General features: G+C 39.7%; 2 protein-coding genes across 2 annotated transcripts in view; one reads left to right on the top strand and one right to left on the bottom strand.

Moving 5' to 3' along the window:
- Positions 1-625: 625 nt before the first annotated feature.
- On the top strand, positions 626-3,047 carry LOC125230864 (small glutamine-rich tetratricopeptide repeat-containing protein alpha-like). Its single transcript, XM_048136119.1, has one exon. The coding sequence runs from the start codon at positions 790-792 to the stop codon at positions 1,669-1,671; it is 882 nt and encodes a 293-aa protein (XP_047992076.1). The 5' UTR covers positions 626-789; the 3' UTR covers positions 1,672-3,047.
- An 873-nt stretch (positions 3,048-3,920) lies between these two features.
- The window catches only part of LOC125225867 (EH domain-containing protein 1), a 35,679-nt gene continuing 20,094 nt past the window's right edge, over positions 3,921-19,505 (bottom strand). The window contains 2 exon segments of the mRNA XM_048129747.1: positions 3,921-5,905; positions 7,415-7,585. Of these exon segments, the coding sequence (XP_047985704.1) occupies positions 5,703-5,905; positions 7,415-7,585 (374 nt within the window). The 3' untranslated portion in view covers positions 3,921-5,702.

The raw sequence follows: 19,505 nt of genomic DNA, 5'->3' as shown, positions 1-19,505 counted from the left end.
ACGTAGCCTTGAGCGCATGGACGTCCGATCGAAATCTGGCTCGCTGGATGTTTTGGTCCGTGCACACCACAAACTACTAAGAAGATACTACGTATGTGCACACTGATCGGTCGGTCGGTCGATTTACGACGGACGTCCGCGTAGTATGTTCCTAGCTTTAAGCCACAAACTACTAAGAAGATATGCTTTAAGCTAAGAACCACGTCCGTCGACCGATAGTTTGCACCAGTTTGCACGGTTAAGTGTATATTCATTGTCCAAATCCCCGTCCGCGGTCGATCGACGACGGACGTCCGCGTAGTATGTTCCTAGCTTTTAATGGTGAAGCAAGTCAAACTTGTCAGTAGTATCTTCTTAGTAGTTTGTGCTTGTCAGATGGGAGACCAGATCGAATGTCTTCACTCCCACATTTTTTACATTTGCCGCCTTTTCAATCAATTCTTTAGACCGCCGTAACCTCGGAAATTTTTTCATGTAAGTGAGAGCGAGAGAGAGTTATTTTTTTCTCGCTCTCATTATTGTGATAAAATTTCAAGGTTGCAGTACGGTGCAGTCGTATGTTAACTGTTTTACAAAGTCTGTAGAAGCCTTATTGTATTTAGGTGAAGCATAAAACTCCTAAAGATTACTAAACTATGACGTGTATTGCATGATCTCAAACGGCTTTAAAAATTAGACAACGTGAGCTTGTCATTCTCTTTTAATTGTCAAGTCAATCTAAAAATAATAAAATTCTTCCAACACCGCATTTTATTATAACTCAAGAAACACCAAACTTTTAAGAACAGGATGTCGGACGTAAAGATCGTCGCGGCGTCTATCGTTAGCTTCCTGAAGCAACAACTAGAAGGTTCGGAACTGAGTGCTGACAACCGCGAGAGCGTCGAAGTCGCCGTGCAATGCATAGAGACTTCGTTCGAACTTGGGGCTGCTGATTCTGCCCGCGCCGTGGACCTGCTGGCGCTCGTACGTAACACAACAAGCGCGGGTGGCGTCGCACCGGGACCTGTCAGTGCAGCTACCAGTGCTGCCGCTGAACAGCTTAAGAACGAGGGTAACGAGCTGATGAAGGCGGAGAAGCACCGCGAGGCGCTGGAACGTTACTCGCGCGCCGTTGAATTAGACCCTCGAAATGCTGTATATTTCTGTAATCGCGCGGCCGCTCACTTTAAGCTAGGTGAGCACGAGGCGGCAGTTGCCGACTGCACTGCAGCACTCGCACTGCAACCGGACTACAGCAAAGCACACGGTCGTCTTGGACTTGCGTTGACCGCACTCGAGCGACATCGTGAGGCGCGCCAGGCGTACGCGCGTGCTGCGCAGCTAGAGCCAGATAATGAATCCTACCGCCAAAACTTGCGTCTCGCTGACGAACGGCTTGCTGCGCGTGGCGAACGTGGACCGGTGGATTTAGGAGGGCTTCTGCAAAACCCTGCCTTGCTCAATATGGCTACTGAGATGCTTGCAGATCCCAACATGCAGAATCTTATCTCTGGACTTATGAGTGGCACACAAGCGCAAGGAGGGACAGGTGCAGCAGGTGCGGGAGGCATGAGCGCGTTGTTGGAGGCCGGGCAGGCATTGGCACAGCACATGCAAGCAGCCAACCCTGAGCTGGTGGAGCAGCTTAGGCGCCAGGTGCGTCCTCCTGGGCCCACACCACCACAGTGAGCAACATGGCAAGTCTATATTTTGGTACTCTGAGCCAACCTGTGTTTTGTCTCTCATGGACGGAATGTTGCCAGCTATATATAATCATTTCACTCTCCATTCCAAATAAATCTACAGAAAAGGAAATTAATTTGGTAGCAGTCTGCCCTTTTTTCAATAAATGATTAGATAAAATTGATTGTATATACATTAAATTAATAGTATGTTTTCTAATTGACGATCGTTTTCGATTTGACGTTCATATGCGCATTGTAATATGCCTACTTGAAAAATAAATATTTCATTTTCATTTTTAATGTAATTGTATGCCATTTTTAAAATATGCTACCATTTTAATCTTGTCAATAAATTGCTAGGGGAAATTCCAGTTTTACTAAGAAATTTCTGACAAAAAGTGTATTTTTAACATTGACTGAATGTTAGAGGATCATGAATAACTTGTAGATTTATTGGGACAAATTCAATCATTGTTCATCTATTCATGGTTCCCTGTTTGGTTTAGCATTAAGTTACTCTTACAGTTAGTTTCTTTATGGGATGTAGATTTTCTTATAATCAAATTATATCCACCTGCATTTATTTATAAACAAATTATTTATGTCTTTCACAGTATCCCTGAATAATCATTATGTTTTTAAAATGTATACTGCAGAAATGTCTTTCTGAGATCCTGTTGCATTGTTAGCAAATTATTAAGTTATTTGGAAGACAAAAGTTAGACAAAAGTCTAATTTGGAGTAAATGTCTCCAACCTTAAATAACAGGAACCTCTGGGTTCAGATACCCTTATTCATCAGTACTGACAAATTTGCATTTTGTGTGTTTACAAAAACATATGTAGGTATATCACACATCACTATCGCATGGTGCTATTTATACTGTTATAATATTAACAGTTACCACTCTAGTAATAGACATCTTTTATCCATGCATTCATAGGTAATTATAAGAATTCACAATGTATGTGTAGCCCTGCCTGTGCTGTGCTGGCAAATGTGTAAATAAAATACAGATATGTATTGTATTAAATGTGGATAAAAGTATGTATAGTCTGGGTAATATATGCAAACAATTTGCTCAAAAACTGCTATAAGTTTCATTTGTTACATGTATTTTGTCAATGAATGGGTTATGTAATAGAATAACCTTTATGTACCTACCTTACATCAAGGTGTATTTTCCTAAAACAAAATAATTACATAAAGTGAATTTCTAACATTAATGCGAAGATGTGTTTGACCATCTTGTTTGCATAATAGTTAGTGGCACTGACTATACTGTGCACAATGTTGCAGCCGCCGCAGGCGTCTCCACGCGACTATCTCTAGCTAAGATATGAACTTGGTTTTGTTAATAAATTTATTTGAAAAAAAAAACCTAATTTTCTTGATCATGTTAGGACAATAAGTATTAACTTAGAACTTAGCTCAGGGTACAATTCACGGAGATTCTGTTTAACGTCGACCCTGTCATATCGGTGATAGAGTCTGGCCTCAACAACATCAAGATAACTGATAGCATGTTATCATACGATGCTACAAAAAGTGGAAAAAATCTCCACCTACGGTCGGATTCGAACCTGACCTCTTGGAAAACTGGTCCAATTGCTTTTGCCAACTAAGCCATGGAGATCTAAAGTTATTACCGGTCTGGCTCAGTCGGTAGACTCGGTAGTGACCCTGCCTGCTAAGCCGCGGTCCTGGGTTCGAATCCCGGTAAGGGCATTTATTTGTGTGATGAGCACTGACATTAATTGTTCTTGTCATGGATGTTTTCTATGTATATAAGAATGTATTTATCTATTTAAGTATGTATATCGTCGCTTAGCACCCACAGTACAAGCTTTGCTTAGTTTGGGGCTAAGTTGATCTGTGTAAGGTGTCCCCAATATTTATTTATATGTATGAGAATCTTTCCGTCTCCTGGTTCTGCATTCCTAAATCACATTAATTAGCTAATACAAAAGCAGTATAAAGACTGATCACTGTCAGCCCAAACTTCAGTCTAATCCCTACAAGCACTTACAGTAACTACCACATACCATACTTACTTATGGCACCTTATGGTATTGGTACTATTATATTCTGGGGTAACTATTACTTACGTAAGTACCTATTAAGTTTTCTGTTTTGACGCCTCGTGGTCGATATTCTTTAAAATACAAGCATTTGAATTATCACACCTGAGGGTACGGTACCTTATCAAAAATTGAGGAAGGAGATGTAGAGAAGGAAAATAAAATAAGGATAAACCATTGATTTCTTATCTATTTATTACACTATGTATAATTTACGATATTTTTAATAAATTTACATATAATTATGTACACACAATAGCAAATGTAAAAACGTTCATTGCGTGCCCCGTCCAGTGGTAGCAAACTTCCGTAAATAATTCAGAAAACTTGTGTTCACACGGAACGACGCACAAAATGCATTCCAAATATCTAACGCATATAAAAATCTGTACCTATTTACATAGAGTTCCCGCGCGGCGGGCTTCATCTTCTAGAACAGAGTAGGTATAATAATATGTATAGATGCTACAGCCAAAACCGGGCGAGTGGTCCGTCGACCGCTCTCTACTTATTGTAGCAAAGGCACTGAACAATCTGAAGGTTTCATATATAAATGCAATATAGTCGAGTGACTGTTATACAAAATGCATGAAAGATAATCGATTGGCATAAGCTAAGGTGAATGAAGTAAGTAATGAATGTAATGATATCAATCTATCAATGGTGTCTGTGTCTGTCTTATCCTAAGACCTACACACATATAGGTACTTTCTCTTATGTATCAGTTCACACCAGCTTTAGGGAACCGACATGTATAACAGAAGTTACCTTATAACGTTTGTTTATTTATCAATGAAAGATACCTAAACAAATTATTGAAATAATATTTATTACTTATTTTGTTTCTGTCCTGGTCCAGAATCATCTAATAGGAACCAACTTAAAACTGTAATTGTTTCAATTAATAAAGTACCTTAAATGAGGACAAACGAAACAATAAAAAAAAGGTGAATGATGAGTATAATATTATGAACTAATACCGATGATGATGTAACTAAACGTAACACTTAGAGCACCAACTTCACCTTGCCCAATAAATTAAGTAGTTAAGCTAAACATTGGGAGCAACGTTTAAGATATAAAATACTCTCTCATAAAAACAAAAACTGATTAAAATGTTCGATAAATAATGTAGATATTGCCACTAAATAATTGCCACGTACTCATATAATTTAAAAGCCATTCATCTCATTAGACTCATACGATATGCTTGATGCGGTTTGTATTAGTGCACACACAGGTGGAAGAGCCACGCCACGCCGCTCTCTGCCACAGAACGAAGGTAAGGAAGCTGAAGACATCACACTAGTGAGCGGGAGGACACAGGGAGGTGCGGGAGCGTGACGTATGAGTGTACAAATTACAAACGAGTCCCTCACAGCAACGATCACACACGAGCATGCGCTCGTCACATCAATAACTAAACATACTATATTTTAATGTGCGTGATTTCGACGCACATAAAATATAATTTGTTTTTACAACGACGGATAAACAATCATTAGCGATGTACAAATATATTTTATTATTATGCACGAACACCGCTGCATAGAAATCGAATCAACCGATCGACGCAGTTAACCAGAGTGACCGTTAGCGGAATAATATACAATTGTAAAGCTAGATAATGAGCATTCCTTTACTGAAATCTTAAATTACATTAGGATACATGCAGCCTCTTTCCGCCATCGGTCGATTTACTTACGTCATCGGATAAATTCGATAAATCACATGTTTCCAAACGACACCAACGAAGGCAAGATATTACAATCTCACCATTTTCCATAGCGCGAAATACAAAGTCCCATTAAAGTAGGTACTCTGTGATTGAATAACTGACATAGGGTAATAGGCCTTTGTAGTATGTAGTAGGTAAATTCTACAAAATAAATGGGACAATGTAACCGACTTCGTTGCTGTCGATGGATCGCATCGTTACCAATCCTTGTGCGTCTCAGTTCCGCTTGGAGGGAGGCACGAGATGCGGCGGCAGGTCGGCGGGCAGGTCGTGGCCGTCGATCTTCACCTGGATGAGGTGCATGGCCAGCGCGAACTCCTCGTCGTCGAGGAACCCGTCCTTGTCGATGTCGGCGAGCTTCCAGATCTTGCCCAGCACAGAGTTGGGCAGCTTGGACTTCACCATCTCCGTTTTGGCCGCTGAAGACAAACCGCCAGACAGCTTAGCAACATGCTAGGTAACATCTAATTTATGAGAAATGTTTAGCTACGTACGTATAGAAAATCTGCACTAGAAGTTTATGAAAAGTATGATACTGTAAATCGATGACTAGTTCTTATTACCTAACCCACTTATATTTAAAAATGACTTCAAAAAGTACATGCTTAAAATATATGGAAGTTTGGGTAAAGAAATATTAGGTATATGGCCATGCATTTACAGTATACGAGTATTTTGAACTCCATAAAATATGAGGAAAAATCATATCTGTAAAGTATTGAAATTCAATACATAAGTATTACAACATACATACATACAACATACAATCACGCCTGTATCCCATAAAGGGGTAGGCAGAACACATGAAACTACTAAAGCTTCAGTGCCACTACAAACCTACAAGTATTACAAACCTAAAAAAAATACAAACCTATCGACCATAACAAAAACAAACAGACCAGTAGAAGCCTATAAAGTACCTATGTGTAACAGAAAAAAAGTTCGAAATGCATGCCCATTCCCAGTAACGTAATTCCATCATTTGGATTGAGAAACTAATAAGAAGCCTTGGATTTAACTTCAATTACCCGTTTTATTGTTAATATCTACGCACGAGAGAGACAATAATAAAATACATCAAAAACATAACAACGATAATAAATTAACTCATATAAACTTCAAACTACAATAACAAAATACCTATAATAAAACAAAATTAACTAGTAGGAACTGTTTGTCATGATCACGAATACTGAGGACTTCGTCTTACTAAGAGGCGTCAAAGTCGGTCGTAAGTCGCTTCAGAACTTTAGCTAAATTAGAACGAGTGAGCAGCTGGCGCAGTGACGCTATCCGCACCAGCTCCCCCTCGGGCCCGAACGCCAGCGCCCTGGACTTGTCCAGCCACGACTCAGGTGTTCTCTCTACCACAAACTCGAAATATGGCTCTCCTGTTAGCACGTAAGCCACAGAGAGAAAAACTACCTCCGCCGTTATCGTTATTGTTATTATATTCAGAAGCAACAAAAATATAAACTTAACCGAGTGAAGAACTGGTCGAAAGAAGTTGGATTTTTCTTCTGGTAAATCTAGATTGTAAAGTGGAGCTGTTTCTACGCTTGAGTCATCTTCAGAGGTATCGCTAGATGCTATTTTATCTGTGTTTGGGGAATCTGGTCTACTGGGGACGTACGTGGAAGTCCTATCTACACTAACTCGGTTGGACGGTAGACTGTGGATGGAGACAGCTGAAGAGAGCCTATCGTTACTAGACTGATCGTTAACTAAGTAATGCGCGATTAGGTTACAGTTGTGCGTGGCCACAGTTAAGGCGCCTGCTAGTCTATGGAACTCCTGGTCCGAGGATTGGTTATTGTTATTGGAAAGCGTCATGCAGAGTTCTGTGAGCAGAGAGCAATTGTGCGTGGAGGAGAGCAGAGCCTGTAAGGCGTCGTGTGCTCTGACCCCTGTGAGCGTGAGAGACGTACCAGCGCCGGTAACCTTGCCGTCGATGGGGTTGAGCCCTCGGAACATTTCGTCGTAGCGAGGCTTCTCGCGGCTGCAGATCCATTCGGGGTCGCCGTGGCCCGCGTCGACTCCCTCGCCGCGCCCGTACCCGAACGGTGAAACTTGGTCTTCTACGCCCTCAAACGCGCCGCCTGAAATGTGAAAATTAAAGTGATATATTACTCACGTACTTATTTATTATAAGCCTGCCTAAGCAGTACTCCAGTATAATTATTATTGAACCATTAGCTTACTGTAATAAACACAGAGACGTACTAAAACGCCTTGACATTTAAGCAAAGACAATGAGAGTCACATATAGTAAATACACATTTTTTTTATGAAGGTACTGGTACCTAACCACATCAACCTAACCAAATTCATTTTAATTTTTCTACCAGTTGAATTTTAACAGATACTTCACTATGTTTTTAAAATAACCGGTTGTTAATAAAACAAGTGAGAGACCATGAAACTTAACAAAGTCCGCGTTACTTCCTCGTGCACCTGCGGGCACGTTTCAGCACCAATGCCAGATCAACAGACTCAACAGTCAACATATATTGTTATTATAACAAGCTGCAAATAATACAACGGAAGCGTCAGCCAGCCCATGAGCAACGTGACCGCATCGTCGTGCGAAAATTATTGCACCGGCGCTAACTACTACTAGCCACTATAGCAGTATCATATACATCAAGTTAGTAAGTAGTAAGTACCAAATCGCACATATAGCCTTGAAATCGGGGTCCACGAAGTAATGGGCAGAAGTATGTTAGAATGACTCAGGCGGTGAAATGTGGCTGACAAACAATTCGGTGGTTAGCGCGACCACCGATGGCACCGATCGAACAATATGCGGGAGGCATATTTAAACTTATTGGCATTAATTTGTGGTCAATCAAATTACTTCGACGCTCTAGTGTCACCAATGTACAGGACTACAGGTCAATGTCTATTAGTAACGCTATTAATATTGTGAGTAATGTTAAGTAATACACAGAGGCTCCGTCAATAGGGACTCCATTGACAAAGTATACAGCATATCGTATCGTAAAAAAACTTGTATCTTCGTCTGTCAATGAAAAGAAATTTGTAGTAAGTATGTATGGAATGCATATAGACTTACTGCGTTTTAACTTTCAGGAGCAGCGTGAGATACGAGATTTTTTCAAAGTATTAGTGACGATATATTGTAGTAGAAGGATACTAGAGCCATTCATAGCCTCAGGTAGGAACGGAACCGGGTGCAGCTAATGGTTTGCACTCCTGACAGGGTTGTCAGCACTCTCCGATCTAATAATGATGTATTGATTATATTTTGTCTTGATTTAAAATGAGCATAGAGTAAAATAACTTGGAAGCAATTTTGACAAGCAAATATTGTTATAAATTATATTTTACAAACGTCGAGCAGCGTTGAAGTTATGATGTTTACTTGATTCATACTCAGGCGGGGCTATCAAAATTGTTGCATCTTAGTTTAGTCTGACTCTAATTCCAAATTAGGTATAAATCTTTAAAACAATTTAGCACATTTACAAAAGGAAGCAGCTAATGGTACGGTCACGACTTTCAATAGTATGAATCGAGAGTAGCAACCCTGAGAAGCTAAGTCCGAGCAATCGCATTGGGCATTATCTCGGCTCGAGCGCAAGGCCGCCCATTCATGACCCTTACCTCCCCCAACCAGACGGATATGATATCTTTTTATCTGAACTTTTTATTTGTTCGCAAGTATTGTTCTATGAGTAATAGTTTTTTAATGTTTTTTCTTATGCATAACTTTATTATATTAGCAAGTCAAGGCAACTCGGATGTAGGGCAATCTTTAATATCACTGTTTAAAAGTCAACCTTCGTACTGGTACTACTGGTGTAATAAATCATGCGGACTGAGAATTAAGCAAATTGGTGTTGTTGTGGATCGCATCGCCCACTAGCGACAAACAAACACACGCGGGCACAAAGGCACCCACCACAGATACGCAAATAGCCGGGCTGACACGTGGTCTACACTACTACCAACATTAGTCATACATAGCCTCTCATTCGGTTTGCTAATAGGTAATTAGGTACCTACCTACCAAAGTAGGGACACAGCAATTATTTAAGTTTCCCAGGAAAAATATATCTACGCTTAACGTGTCACAATGAAAAACGATTGCAATTCCATCGTAATGAGTAAATGAATGTACAATTGTACATTGGACATTATCGGTGGTCCGCTTCCCATTGTTATAGTGAGTAAACTAAGGCCTGGGCAAAGGTATTGATAAATCTCTTTGATCCTGGACATCGTGGCTGTATCATTTGAGTATAAGGTTTTCCTCTCACTGTTGGTAGCAGTGAGAAAATCCTTTCCATTACCCATTTCCTTCCCTATCCGTCTGTACCTTAGGTCTCATGGTGCAGATATCCTGTACTTATTAAATATATGTACTATTAATTTATAGTTAGGGCTAGGGCTGTAGGGATGTGTAGGGTTGTTTAGGGTGCTAGGGCACTTAGGTTGGATAGGCTACAGTTCTCCCCTTAACTTCTTGGTAAAATCACTTCATGATTTTACATTTGGGCTTTTTATTGATTTGAGCCTTTGCCGCAACAACATATGTAAAGTTAATGGACATTCGTGAAATTAAACTCTTAAATAGGCCTACTTAGCCAAAATGTAAAATAAATAACATAATGAGATAAAAACTTGTCGTAATAGAGTTAACAATGTCTAGACTAGGGTTACGTGAACTGGGCTGGGATCTAGGTTAGCCAAACGATGTCATGTAAATCGTTCATACCCCGATAACGGCTAATTAGTACCCAATGACATAGTTTACGAGGCAGATGACTATCACATGATAGCGCAGAGTAAACAAATCATTGATCAAAGTCAACATAGACTCACGACTCGATAGGTCAATACTAACCGATTAGGTACAATAAAAAGCCGCAATCACTCTGTAAAAATAGATCTCGCTATCAGGATTGGTCAAAACAAAGACAAAAGCGCCAAACAGCTTGATATCCCAAGCGATGACATAATAATCAAGTAATCTAGTTACACGATGGAGTCCGGAGAAAGTGAAGGAAGCAGAACATTTAGTGACGTATGGCGGACAAATCGATTTATGATTACATACTCGCACACGACAGCACGGCACGCGAAGCTGAATCAACAATACGTAGTTTATCGACCAACAATGGAGAGATCGAGCGAGCTGTGGGAAGCCTGCACCGCGAGGGTAAGCAAAGAAGAACAGGACAGCTGACACAAACGGAGCGTTTAGCGTCATCAGGCGACACAGGGAAGGTCAGGCGACGGACAGGATACCTGTATCCTCGGCGTAAGGAGGATGCGCGTCCGCCGCCCACCGGCCGTGCATCGGTGCCCCGTAGTAGCCACGCCTGCTGACCGCTTCCTCATACTCTGAGAATTGAATGCATTCATAACGACATCACACCTTCCTTCCACTTAAATATTTTATATTACACTCAGTTCCGTTTCATTACGTAGATATTACCCTAATTTCTAATAACGAACTACTCTAGATCGCGTTTGAAATGTGCTGTGCAAACTTCCAAAAAACAAACTCCTGACCACTACAGAGTCAACAATACGCCGCCGTGATAAGTTATCTTTCGCCAGCCGGCAATACGCTGGCAGTTTCAAAAGATAACTGAATGTAATGATTGTTTTCTATAGTCGATTCAGTATTTTCAGCACTGATGTTTCGTTCAACCAAAAAAAAAATGTAAGACTGAAGGGTGAGTAAGAAGGTCAATAAGAAATAATTGATCGATGTTTAGCCAGATCAAGCAAGATACTTTATTAGGAGTTGGTGAAAAAGGTCAGCTCAAGGTAAATTAATAGAATTATTAATACGAAAGAAAATGGGTATTTTTATATAACTGCATTGCATATTGGGGTGCCTAGATGTCATCATAGATAAATGTCGTATTAAGAACAAATACTTTGTTTGCCAAAAAAGGATAACGATTGGTTATTTGTTTGCAGAAAGGTGAAAACAAATGGGAGCGGCGTCGACTTGCATACAATCACGCGCGCGGGCGCACGTCGCGCGCATTATCATACACCATCGATACAATGGCACCGTTATCTTATGTGGAGGACCATTCGGAACGAACCCACGAGTATTGTTTGCCAAAGCATTGGGGATGACATCATTGTGGCTTACTAATTCAAGTATAACTGAACGTCGCTGATAACTAATGCTAATATAGAGATAACGTTTGGTATTTTATGGCGAAAAGAAAACTTTAGATACCACGATAAGAAATATTACACTCTTAGAAAGCAGTAATGTCCTGTTTCTAAGGCTTCCTTGTGATACTCGTAGTCTTTCGTATTATACGTATAGTCCTCAACGTAATTGGAACAGCAGCAACCCCATATCATATCATAGTCAACGAGAGTAAAACTTATACGAAAACTTATGATTAAAGCCACAATAATTGAGTATCCTATTGATGAAATACAATTTTATAAATATTTTTATGATATACATAATTATGATATAGGACAACAGGTTGGTTAATAATTAATATGCACGAGGCACCCGGACCACCATGCGAACACGTCCATGCTAAACAGATAATATGCGCCGGCGCACAATCAAGAGTGGGTTAAACAGCAGCCATGCTCATCATTTACGTGCATAAATCATGTGACTTGCACCATCCATCTCATTGGCTCTCAATCTCGGTACCAATCATGTCTGACTTGCCGCGCAGTGACAATTAATAAATCGCTAAAGTACTAGTTGGAATTTCATCCGTGTAATGACTACTGGAAAAAGTGAAGGTTGAACTACTGAACTGGTAAAAATACAGTACCTGATGAATTGTACAAAAATTATTGCGAACTTACAATACGCCGTACAGTATACGTTTCTCCAATATCATAAGAGACGCCGATCGACTATGTGAACATCTAGGTTACCGAGCCAATTGCGACTCAATGGCATCAATTTCTTCTCGCGACAAAGGGAAAGAACAATCGAGATCCAGTTCAGAGGGTGACCACAAAGCCGCACAATAGCAGCGCACGCGCATGATGTCACAGCGGACGCGGGAACAATGCCGCCACAATTAACTCTGTTCCTGTTCCCGTCTATCGACCGAAATCGAGCGATTACATGCAGCAGTGGAAGTGGAGCGTCTATTGATCGCGTTGTGGTAATAGTTCCTCATTAGCGAGCGTCTTGGGGAGCGTCAATTAACCACGGTAAAAATGTGTAAAGCCAATGCAATCGTCATTTCGATAGCAAAGGGGACGTTGAGGTGAGAACTGAGAGCTCATAGACACATACATGCACGCATGCATCTATCCATCGGATCGCAGTGTAGTCTACCAAAACGAAACATCTAATAGCTTAATGTAATGTTTCAAATATTATCCTTTCAAGTTACCCGTATCTATTTTAGGAATGTATTTTACGTATGTTTTCCGTTTGATATCCTGTCATAACAACAGTTTCTACCATTTGTCACTTCACATGGTATTTGCTGAACGCCGCAAATGTTTTATAAATTGTCGGTATGCAACTCGGAATTCGGTGAACGAATACAATTTAGGACTGTTCCTGTACTTGCGTGCGAAGCTCACCGTTCAGGTGAACCAATATAAACGCGCTCTCCGATTGAAAAGAGTTAAAGTTATCTAAAGTCAAGTTACAGTACTTACAGTGGACTTTGTAGCCAAATGTAAGTATATTGTCAGAGCAGCGTCATGAGGCCGTCACGGGCGACGGCGCAGGAAGCGCTACGCTGCAATGCTTTGCGACACTGCACCGATCGATCCGATACCAGAATAGTTTTTATATCAGACAATCTAGAATGGATTTCATTGTTATTTCATCGCGTGGCGTAACGAGTTTCACTCATGGATAAGGTATTTTAACAAATAACGCAACTTGTAGGTAAATTAATCCATTTCTATACAAAATGTCTTTAAGTAAATTTAAGTCGTCACGATATTGAAGTAAAATTGAAGTCAAGGGAGAACATTATACCTACATACACGCCGTATACTGTAAAATATGTGCCGTGCATGCAAGGCGGTCGAAGACCTTTCACTCTACAATTACAAGTAAATATTATATGAACCAGCTAGTGGATTGATACACTGGTGACATTAAGAGCAGACCCAAGCCTCCACGAGCATTAGTCACCCTTCTCTGCCCACTAAGCCGTATGCATTAAACATGTGATAATTATCGTCCCAGCTAAGCCACGGTACAAGTTTTATTGTCGTATAATACGACAAGCGACTTGAAAATGCTTGAGAATAAGAACAAAAGGATAGCTGTAGAATTGCGCCATTGAAAGCAGACAATACTTTTACAAATAGTTTAATAGGCGAAACCCGCAAAACAAATGGCATACAAAATCGAACCGAGATTTATCCACTATTAGAATGACATCTAACTATGCTGGCTGACATGACAATCAAATTGTGTTTGATGACACATACAGTTCTCAGTACTGTACAGAATGATCCCACTGAATAGTAACAAAAGCATGTTGTTCCGGCGTGTTAATACACTTGTACAATGGACTATCAGACGCATCGGCGTGCGCGCAGTGCGGCGAAAGTGCCCGTCGCGCTCCCATTGGCAGGGCGGAACCAGTAGCACCCTGAGTGACGGAGCCTTGACATTCACGTTACGCGAACTGTTCCCAAATTAATAATCGTTTTATTGTATTGACATATTATGAAGGATATAAGATGGTATTTAGATATTCTATACGGATGTCGCGGATCGTGATGTCACGTCGACGCTAATACATATCCGTCTAATCAATAGTAATCATTCAGATATTTGTCTTAAGAGCATTTTTCGAAAATGAAAACATTTTGCTTTAAATTGCCTTGACATTCATAGCAAGTTTGAAGACACTGTCAACGCATCGCGAATAATAAAGCACAGATAAAGCGCCACCCGATCGATAACACTGGATAAGAGCCACAATTTTCGAAGAACAGGGCCAAGGCACTCGATAATCGACAAACGGATGAGGTGAATTGACAAGATTACCGCAATTGATTCTTGGACTTTTACACGTTCACTTGAATCATATCAATTATCTTCTGAGTCACAATTCTACTTATACTTTAGAAAATTAAAGGAGTGAGCTTCGCTTTGTTATCACATAGTGCATTTCTTACATAATGCGTATAAATGTATATCCGTCCGTTATTCGAATTTATCGTTTTTGTCATTATCTTCTTTGATCAATCTCGCTGCCCTCCATAGCTAAATTACAGTTTTTAGTGTCCTAAAGTGCCTAATGCGTTAGTGCAATTTAATACTGATGAACAACCAACCCTGAAAGATTGTTTACAAAGTTCTGTTTCAAAGCAAACCCAACGGGAAAACTAGGTAATGTTGAGGAAAAGCTAGTTATTTATATTTATAATGAAACGTAATTAAAGAATAACGAAGAATGTAAAGCTTGTTTTTCCAAAGGGTAATAAAATAGCCGCTTATATACATATACGCCAAGGCCAAGAACAGTGTACCTACATTTTTTTCGAGTCGTCAACAGTGTGTGATATACTGAGTAACGATGCAGGTGTTATCGGGTCACGCAGAGGACTGTTGCTATCGATCGAGTCACAGATGTCATATACACCATAGATCAAGCAAACGTATCTACTTAGCGTGTCAAATGAACTCAGTGAAATCCACTGAGTTGTCCGTCTTTACTCGCAGCTTGCAGCTTTCGGGCGTCAATTTTTGTAAGTTGAAGTCAACCAAAACATAAAAAATGCCTCGTTACGTGATATTCAATTGCAACAACACAAAAATTATGAACAATCAAGAGCCTGAGACATATTTAAAATTACAGGCAAGAATCAACTCCAGTACAAAATTTGACACGCTCGGCCCCTATACAAATATATGAATTTGTTTCTTCTATCTAAATTAAGTTCTGTGGATCGAGTGTTTGTATTGTACTGCAAGTAATTGCATGCACTCGAATGAAGTTAATCTACTGTGGTTGATTTTCCTTAATCACTGGTTAAATTAATCACTACATTACCGATGGTAATGGAAGTATTTATGTTCTCAGGTATTATAAGTATAAACAAGTGTCGTTATGTCATACCGTACATGTTTACGACGTGGATATGAATATCCATCCAATTTTACAGATGTAATATTGGTTTTTATTGGACTATTTTACATTCCTGTTCTAGAATTCAAAGCAAGAAATAAAATATAAATTAATCCAAGATGAGACGATGAAAATACATACATTAACTAACGTCTGTATTCCCACACGGGGAAACAGAGGCAGAGCACATCACATTGCTCAAATAAATAAATAAATAAATATTATAGGACATTTTTTACACAGATTGACTGAGGCCCACGGTAAGCTCAAGAAGGCTTGTGTTGTGGGTACTCAGACAACGATATATATATAATATATAAATACTTATATATATAGAAAACATCCATGACTCAGGAACAGATATCTGTGCTCATCACACAAATAAATGCCCTTACCGGGATTCGAACCCAGGACCGCGGCGTAGCAGGCAGGGTCACTACCGACTGCGCCAGACCGGTCGTCAAGCTCGTGCTCGTCAAGTCGGTGCTCAAGTTTCTATACCACTCGTTGCTATTAAGGGGTTGAACGAATCGAAATTGTATTAACTAGACTGACAGGTTGCCGAACCATCGCCAACACCACATTGAAACCCATATTTCACAGTCGACTTCTAACGACTCCCACGGGAGGCTTTCCGGGGGGTGGTGTAAGTCTTAACCTGACACCACAAGGCGGGTATCGACGAAAATAATATTGAATAATTCGATATATATACCAAAATTATGTGATAAACGCTCGTAAAGTCTGTTTTAACCCAGATACACCTAAAACTATTTTTTTGCTGACTCTGTATTGAGCTGTAGATATGTATTTATATAGTTCAAATTTGAAAAAGGAACAGGCGGTGTTATAACACCTGGTCGGACCAAGTGGGTTAATATTGAAAGTTGTGCTGTGCGTGACAACCGTAGGCAAATGATCCATTAAGAGGTTAGATTAGCAAGAGTCATGTCCAAGCTAACGAGTCGCCAGTGGCCCGAATTGCGCTTCCGGATTAACCGGCGCGTGCGCCTAATGGCTATCTATTTGGTAAACCATATGCAGGTCCATAATTGGCAAGTAGATGCGAGAAAGGCTTATGTGGTGCACGTCTACAATCGTCTGCAACATCCTCAACTTAAAATTGCATGATATCTTATAGTCCTCATTAGGTAATTTAGATATGAAATTGAATCCCGTGTGAACCGTGAGATATTTCTTGTATCTTAACATCTGTCATTTGCTAATTTCTTTGTAAGGGACAATACATACGTTAATTAACTATTACTAAAGATATTTTAATATTTAATTTCAACTTTGTACAAAAATTAAGGGAAAAGTTAAATTTGTTTTTATTAATTCCTAATTTGTTACCAAGATTTTGTTGATGAATTAAGTTTTAAGGTTCTCTAGTATCTATACTTAATTATAAAGATATTGTCAATATCTAACGAGTATTAAATAAGTTAAATACCACTTAAATGGCCGCAGGAAATCTAATTATCGTAAGTACCTAAGTAAGTATTTAAAAGCATAAAAATACATATATAATGACGGATACAGCGCCTATTACACACTGGGAGAAACCGCTGCCAATTGAATACATTCACCTCGTTACCACTATACGACTACTTATAGTACTTATTTAATAATAACACCAAACAAGCGAATTATATCGTAGGCGATAAAAAACGGTGCGATTACGACAATCGTCTCAGTGAAAAGCGAATATCAACAACGCTTGAAAGGCAAATTTCTCCGTATGCTAAGTAATGAAAACAATGAACTAAAGGAAAGATCTGACTGGACATACTTTGCCGCTGATTCAGCGCAGAGATGACGAATGATGTTATGTCCAATAAACAGTCATAGGAAACGTTTATAGGTAGATTAGGTACTAATAATAAACACACAAGTGCCAATAACAGTTCCGTGAAAAATGGAAAGACAAGTGTGTAGAACTTTTTATAGATAACACGTTCGATGAAAAATTTGTACAATTTAGTAGCCAAAGATAGCTACATTAGCTACCATAGAGCTGATAGCAATAAGAGAAGAATAACGTTACGTTACGTTAATTTTATAGTTTCTGGCATATTAATTATAGATATTTACAATATCTACATAGATATCACGATTTCTACATGCTATATTAGCATTCATAATTTATAATTCATAAAAAATACACTAGGCTGAACAGGGGTAGAATCTCCGTCTGGCCTCCGATTCCACTAAGCTTATCGTAATCTCAGGAACAAGTTAAACATAAAAGGAACACACAGTGGAGGCACGTTTTGTGAACAGATAGTCAAACTGCAAAGGTGAATAAAGTTGATGGCCTTGACCGTGGTTTTGCCGATAAAAAAGTGTTCGGTGTTCTCTTAAACCAGACGTCGATAAACAATTGTCGGAGCTAATTCGAAGGCTGTTTTGTGATATAATGGAGAATCATCGTTCAGCGGACAATGGGCAAGGTCGCGGGGGACAGCGAATATTCGAATTGGTGCGCCGGCACCGTATCGCACCGGGCCGTGCAATACTATGGGTGGTGCGACCGTAAGCGAATCGAGGCCTCGGGTGAATGAAACCCAGCTAGCGTGACATAAATAAAATTAAAATCTATACAAATAAGTGGAACTTATACCAGATATCGCTGGAGCAAGGAAACCCTAAAATACCCAATTGGAGAGAAGTGCCACAGGATAGGGCGAAATGGTTGTCTCTTCAAGAGACTCTAGTGTCGGAGGCCAAAATCTTTTTGGGGTTATAAGCCAGCAGTGGCGGAGCGTCGATACAACTCGATTCCCAACGGGTTCTCTAAAATTCTCTAGTATCTGTAGAAGTCCATACAAAACAGATGCCAAAAACCCCTCCGGCATTACCAACGAAAATTTTCGTGAGCGTCAGGACCCCTGGACCACTACAGATATTTGATGTTTAGTACATACTAAAATTTAGTACCTATTTGATACTATTTGGTACCTGAGTATATATATATTTGGTACCTCCACTGATATCGAAAAATCGAGCGAATAAAGTGGCCAGACATTCTGACGTCAGGATGTCTGGACCATTTTTGGTTTACATAGTTCTAGACAACACTACTAATTGATATCTTAGTCAATGTTTACTACCTATTTGGTACCTGTCAATATATTTTTTTCAATTTTTTTTGGCGTACCAGAAAAAAGTTATGACGGAATTTAAAGTTGTGAGCCCGGCCGTGCCGTTGAAGTATGTAGCGCCTGTCAAAAGTATAGAGGCAAATCCGCCTGCCCTCCTGCGCGCGTCAACTTAAATAGGAATTTAGTTTTAGGCACTCGCACATCATCTCTACTACTGACTAGTGCCATTAATCGAAATATAAAAGTAATTAGTGTAATTACACTAGTTTTCCATTTTCCTCCTGAGAGACCTAAACACGTGGCAACAGTTGGGCAAATTCTAGGGGGGAAATAGCATAAACTGTTAATAATTAACAGCGTCATTGGTAATATTGGTATATAGGATGTATTTTGATGATGTGGACCAACCTATGGTCCACGAGCTCCGTTATAGGGGTTTATCATATAAATAAACCACTGCTTTCGGTAACATTTGTTTTTTGCATCGATTAGTGTCAATTATGAATTAAGAATAAATACAAACATCAAATCAATCATCTACTATCAGTACCTACAACCACAATGCCGCCAAATCTGCAATACAGCTCTACAGCTGCTGAACAGTCGCAAAAATGACCAGCTGTCAGGGGTAAACTGATTTACAAATTTCTCCGCCAGGAGATGTCTCTCAGGGACATGACATGACATTAGATTAGACGTTATTGAGACTGTAGGTGGTTCTCTCAGGAGGAAAATGGAAAACTAGTGTAATTACACTAATTACTTTTATATTTCGACTATATTAATGCCACTAGTCAGTAGAAATGATGTGCGAGTGCCTAAAAATAAAT

The sequence above is a fragment of the Leguminivora glycinivorella genome, chromosome 1 (genome assembly GCF_023078275.1).
Source record: "Leguminivora glycinivorella isolate SPB_JAAS2020 chromosome 1, LegGlyc_1.1, whole genome shotgun sequence".
Taxonomy (NCBI): domain Eukaryota; kingdom Metazoa; phylum Arthropoda; class Insecta; order Lepidoptera; family Tortricidae; genus Leguminivora; species Leguminivora glycinivorella.
This window is presented reverse-complemented; position numbering and strand designations above follow the sequence as displayed.

Coding starts and splice junctions, on each gene's coding strand:
- LOC125230864 (XM_048136119.1), top strand. CDS start 790: ATGTCGGACGTAAAGATCGTCGCGGCGTCTATCGTTAGCTTCCTGAAG.